Below are 5,975 nucleotides of genomic sequence, written 5' to 3' on the forward strand. Positions count from 1 at the left end.
TGAATTTAAATTTAAATTAAAAATTTAAACAAACTAAATATTTTTTATAAAGATAGTTTTTAATCTAAAATATTTAAATATTATCAAAAAATATAGCATTCATAATATATTTATTTAAAGTTGAAGCTACATGTGTAGAGAAAGACAAAGTCGATATTAGAGCACAATTATCATTGGATATTTAACGATGCTACACAGTAACCAAAGTTATCATTGTCAAAATTAATGGATATTGTAAACCATCTATACTTGCCAGTTAGACTGTTAATATTAATAAAAAATTACATCGATAATATATTGAGGAGTATAATGGGACCTATTTTAAATTTTTCGATGGGTTAGATGAAAATTTGAGAATTATAGATGAATTATTTAAATAATTGAAAAGTGTGAAATAATATAAAAAATTAGGTGGGTCCCATTTAAAGAACCCAAATGAGTAATGATGGATGTGGATGCTCTTATTTTGTTCAAACAAATTGTTGGATCTCTGAGGTATGTGTGCAACAGTCGCCCTGATATAGGTTTCGCAGTCGGATTAGTGAGCAGATACACGAGTGAACCAAGGGTGTCACACATAAAGGCTGCAAGAAGAATCTCGAGATACTTAAAAGGATCGATAAACTATGGAATTCTATTTTGACGAGATTCTGAAAGCAAAAAAGCTACAATAACTTGCTATTCAGATGCTGATTGATGTGAAGATAAAGAAGATCGAAAAAGCACAACTGGTTATTTCTTTCAAGTTTTTGGTGTCACAATCTCATGGTGCTCGAGAAAGCAACCTGTGGTGGCATTGTTCTTGTGTGGAGATGAATATATAGTAGGATCTTATGTTGCATGTCAAGCAATTTGGATCAAATCTATGTTGGAAGAGATGGAGGTTGAAGTGAAGAAACCTCTAGTGTGGCAGATCGACAACAAGTCAGTCATTAATCTTGCAAGGAATCCAGTTTTGCATGGAAGAAGTAAGCATATCGAAGTTAGATTTCACTTCTTAAGGGAGAATGTAAATCGAGGTAAACTTGAAATTAGACATTGCTCAAGTGAAGCACAGTTGGCCGACATTTTTACCAAAGGATTAAATATCGACAGATTCTTGAATTTGAGAAAGAAATTAGGAATAGTACAGATCGACTATTATTAGCGTTTGTTCGACAACTTAGATTATAGGGGGTATGTTGAGATATTAGATCTAATCCAAGTTGAGTAATCCAAACACAAACCCAATTAAGATTTGTCAGCCTATTTAAGATACAAGTTAATGTATATAAAATAGACATAGTATGTAATTCGATTTGTACAATTCAATTCAACAATATCAATTCTTATTTTACTTATTCTCTCATCACTAAAAGTGTCTCACGCACTTACATCAAATACCCCTATAACTTAATGTGATGAAGGCCCGGGTCGTCTCACCCACCATAAAACTTTATACTAAATAGTTGAAACAATTTCACAAAATAAAGATAATACACCGACTCCACCTGCCCTCACATAACACACCCTGCATACCGGCACTATCAAATCTAGGCATGATTTGTCGCCTCAGGAAATTTTATCAGGTCGACAATCAATTATGAAGTAACTCTCGAGAACACAACTTTAAAATGAGTTATTTGAGTGTAAACAATAAGGACTTTTAGTCAACTTGTGAATTTTTCAGATTGTTTTTGTTCAAAGTTTTCTCAATAATATATATTTAATATATAGATCCTCTTTTGACCAACATTCGCACTCATAACAACCTAATTAAAGGATAAGTTATTTACCAACTGTATCACAACAAGCTGGTGTATAGTATTCTTAACTACTTTCATGAAACAACTTGTTAGAACTATGGTGGATCAAAACAAAATCCTGCTGAAATCCATATATTAATTGAGCAAAGTATCATCAAATAATACATAATGCTTAAGTATATCTAGCAGCAGTGAATCAAAACCAGTAGTAAACACACTTTCAGTTGCTTAAAAAACACCAATGTCAATGGTTGCAATAACAGAAAATAAATAAAGTTACAAAAAACTTGAACCCAACCAGACAAACATTCTGTCCTTCATAATCTTCCCATGTTTTCATATCTAGTACACAATGCCCCTGCATAACAACATTCAGCATAGAATTTTAAACTGTCTCGGATCGTAATCTAGGCCACAATCGCGACGCAATGTGACCACGATTTAGGCTTCATTCGCGATATTAAGAATGGTGACATGAAACCTGTTTAAGGTTAGTGGAATACCTGATAGAAAGATTGCAGCATTATGCAGTTGATGTTTCTGGTTAGTGATGAGAATTAGAAGAAGATGATGGCTGGTCCGAACCAACTCCATCTTCTCCTTGAATTCTAGCAGGAATACCGAAACCTGTCAAAGCATCAGACAAAAACCTGCTACCAAAGATCGAACCATGGTGAATTGGTTGCTGAGATTTGTTATTATGATGATCCACGGACGAATCCGCCATTGGAATATCATTCCAAGGACGAAGCGAAGGCGAAAAACTGGACTGAAGGGTCCCCCTATGGGCGGAAAAGGCCGAACCTTGGCCTAGAAACGGCGCAGGCGAATTATTAACCATGAAACCTGTTCTATTCATATTCATGTTCATATTCATATCAGTTTCTGTTCCATGATGATCATTGTTCCAATTCACAATCCTATGATAATTACCATCAAATCCAACATGAGTTGAACCAGAAAAAAGTGTTTGATCATTAGAACCTGAATTGTCTTGGAATGAATGAAGAGAAAGACCAAGATCCTGTGTTGAGTTGTTTGTTCTTGAGATTATATCAGAAGAATAGCTCTGAAAATTCATCGAATCACCAACCGAACTCGTCGGAAAAAACGCTATAGCATCATTATCAATACTTGATTGAATGAACCCTGAATGATTATGGCTATGCTGATGGTTATTCTGCTGCAAATTGTAACCAGAAGATTCTGAATTTTCTGCAGCAACAACCATTTCACTTGATTCTAAACCATTATTGTTATTATTCTCTTCCTCTTGAAACTCCTGTGCTGCATTCTGAATTGGATTCCATGGAGGAAGCTCATCAAGCTTATCAATAGCAGACTTAGCCTTCTTGATAAGCCAATCAACAGCTTTACTCGGCCTATCGTACCCGAGCCGATCTTGAACATCGTAGAACTGTATCGCGGTATGCGCTGATAATCGAACGCGCCGATCGCGAGGTCCTTTCGCAGTGTATACCTTGCTATGTCTATCTTTTCTGCCAGTTGCTCTAACAATGTGACCTCCTTGAACTTGAACTATTTCTCCACCAGTACTCTTCATTCCCATTAGTTTCTCTACCTTAGAATTTTCAAAACAATGCTTCTATTGATATTTTTCTCTAATGTGCAATTTGATGCCACTTGATTTAAAGTTTATGCTTCAAAATTCTTGATTATGACATCCACTATAAAGGGTTTGATTCTTTTTTGTGGCCTTGTTTTTTTCTCTTCTAGTTGATGTTGAATTTGTTATAGATTTTCTTCATCTGCAGCTACAAACATACAAACAAACCAAAACATGTAATAGAAAGAAACATTTCATGTCATCATGTGAATGAATATGAATATACAAAACAACAAAAGTGAATCACTCAATGTTTTGTTTATGGGATTTGAACCAATTCATGTGCTAAAAGAGTGCTAAAAGAGAGTAAAAGGACATAGTATATGAATTAATTATGTTGAGAATCCCAAAATTTTCTATAGAGTAAAATTTTCTATAGCTTTTAACTTGGATTGAGCATTGATTTTGATGAGAGGGGGTAAAAACACAAACTACAATAGGACATTGAAAAGTGTGATGTATGTCACATGGGGTTCAGAAGGTTTATGAGTGGATGATGCAGAATGAGGGGAAGAAAAAAATGGTACCTTTGGCCTATGAGAGCTTGTAGATGCTTGTGAAAAGAGTGACAAAGTGTGCAATGAGAGAAGAGAGTAAAGATTTTTTTGGTCTTCTTTTAGCCCCACAAATGCTATTGTAACATTACAACAACTTGTCTACAAACTCAAACTATATTATTATATGAGTCTTTTCTTTTTGAGTTTAACAACAAACTTTCTCAATATTCAACTACATAAAACATCTTATGACAAGTTTGTTCATTATTACATCAATTAATTTAATATTTAACAATCTAGAATATTTAATGACAAGTTTGTTCATTATTACATCAATTCATTCAGCTATCTAAGATGATTAGTTTATAAAAATAATGTTTCTTATATTTATGATAATTTTAGTAATTTATTATATCATTTCACATTTTTCACAATAATAAATGATCATGATTAATTTTGTAAAAACATATTAATACTAATTTAATTTTTGAGAACGACAATTTAAAAATAATTTAAACTTTTCAAAATGAAACTTTAAAATAGAAAATATACTCTCTCACTCTCTGTTTTATAATGAATATCACTTATTAAATATTATTTAGTTTTCAATGTGATATTAATTATATTTTGATTATATATGTGTAATTATTTCTAAATTGTTATATTTTATTTTTTTAATTATGACTGTGAAAAACACTTAATAATTAATAAAGATAATTTAATAAATTATTATTCTCATTTTTTATTTATTGCAAATTTAAATGTATGTGCAAAATCATTAACAGATATTTATTTTAAAATAGATATGGTAATTACCTCTTTATTTGTTTCTCAAGCTTCCATTAATCTGAAAAAATTTCTCTGATTCGTAAAAAGTATTTTATTTTAAAAATAATTATTTTTTATAGTAATGCAACATATTATTATTACTAAGTGAATAATATATATATATATATATATATATATATATATATATATATATATATATATATATAATAAAGAGTTAAATATATTTTTAGTTTCTATAAATTATCAATTTTTTTTTTTAATTTCTATAAAAATAAATGATATGTTTTAGTCTCTATAAAATTATTATATACGTAATTTTAGTCTCCGCTCTTAAACTAATAGATATTTTTAAACGATTCTTTAGTAAACACATTGAGAATATTATAAAAAATTCTTTGAAAAAAAAATTCAAAATTTAATTTTTAAGTCGAAATTTTTATTATTTTTATAATTATTTTTTAAATTTTAAAAATACTATTACTTAATTAAACATATATTTATCTTTTATTACTTAATCAATTAGTCTCGTCATATCTCATTTAATCAAATAATTAATTTATTAATTTAATGATAGAAATTAATTTATGAATAATAAAAGATTGATCATTTTCTTTTTCCTCAAACTTTTTTTATTAAAAAAAAAATTGTTTAAAAGATGTGAATATAGTTTAATGTCGGTACAGTAACCCTTGTAGTTGGTATGATTAAGGTGGTGGATGATAAAGAAAGGTAACTCTCCCAATTGGCAAAATACCATATCTTCTACCCACAACCATTGATAATGACATCTAACAGCTTTTTTTGGTTTCTTTCTTATCTCTCTACTTTTTTTAGTTTTTCACTTTTCACTATTAAGAAATGTGTGATTTCATTAACACTCTGTTTGTTTTAAGAGAAATTATGAAGAGAGAGTTAGCTGAGAGAGAAATAGGAAAGAGAGATTCAACTTCTCTTGTTTGGTATGCAGAGAAATAGGATAGAGAGATTAAATTTTAGTGGGACCCACAGCTTTTTATAATCATCTCTCATATGAGAAGAAATGAGATAGAGGCATGTTGTTTAATTGCTTTTCCAATTATATCCCTTTTTATTTTTGAAGGTCAAATTGTAACGTAACGTTAATACCATGTTGATAAAAAATGGCTATAAATTTTTTTAAAAAAACCCAATAATAACAATAAATTAGATTAAAATAATTAAATAATAAATAACTAAAATAAAATAAATATATTGCAGTATATATAATAATATGATTAAATGTAATATAAAAGTTAAAATTAACTAACACTTTTTATATTTTTTTAGATAAGGACATTT

General features: G+C 29.7%; 1 protein-coding gene across 2 annotated transcripts; it reads right to left on the reverse strand.

Annotated features, from left to right (window-relative positions):
• Positions 1 to 1,850: 1,850 nt before the first annotated feature.
• On the reverse strand, positions 1,851 to 4,086 carry LOC131625450 (transcription factor TCP4-like). 2 transcript variants are annotated; one of them, XM_058896317.1, is made up of 3 exons: positions 3,900 to 4,086; positions 2,249 to 3,514; positions 1,851 to 2,103 (listed from the first exon to the last, which is right to left on the reverse strand). In XM_058896317.1, the coding sequence occupies exon 2, from the start codon at positions 3,313 to 3,315 to the stop codon at positions 2,290 to 2,292; it is 1,026 nt and encodes a 341-aa protein (XP_058752300.1). In that variant the 5' UTR covers positions 3,316 to 3,514; positions 3,900 to 4,086; the 3' UTR covers positions 1,851 to 2,103; positions 2,249 to 2,289. The 2 variants fall into 2 exon arrangements, with proteins under 2 accessions (XP_058752300.1, XP_058752299.1); XM_058896316.1 differs by having other exon boundaries at positions 2,249 to 3,520.
• Positions 4,087 to 5,975: the final 1,889 nt, after the last annotated feature.

Source organism: Vicia villosa, unplaced genomic scaffold (assembly GCF_029867415.1).
Source record: "Vicia villosa cultivar HV-30 ecotype Madison, WI unplaced genomic scaffold, Vvil1.0 ctg.000217F_1_1_3, whole genome shotgun sequence".
NCBI lineage: Eukaryota > Viridiplantae > Streptophyta > Magnoliopsida > Fabales > Fabaceae > Vicia > Vicia villosa.

Coding starts and splice junctions, on each gene's coding strand:
- LOC131625450 (XM_058896317.1), bottom strand. CDS start 3,315: ATGGGAATGAAGAGTACTGGTGGAGAAATAGTTCAAGTTCAAGGAGGT.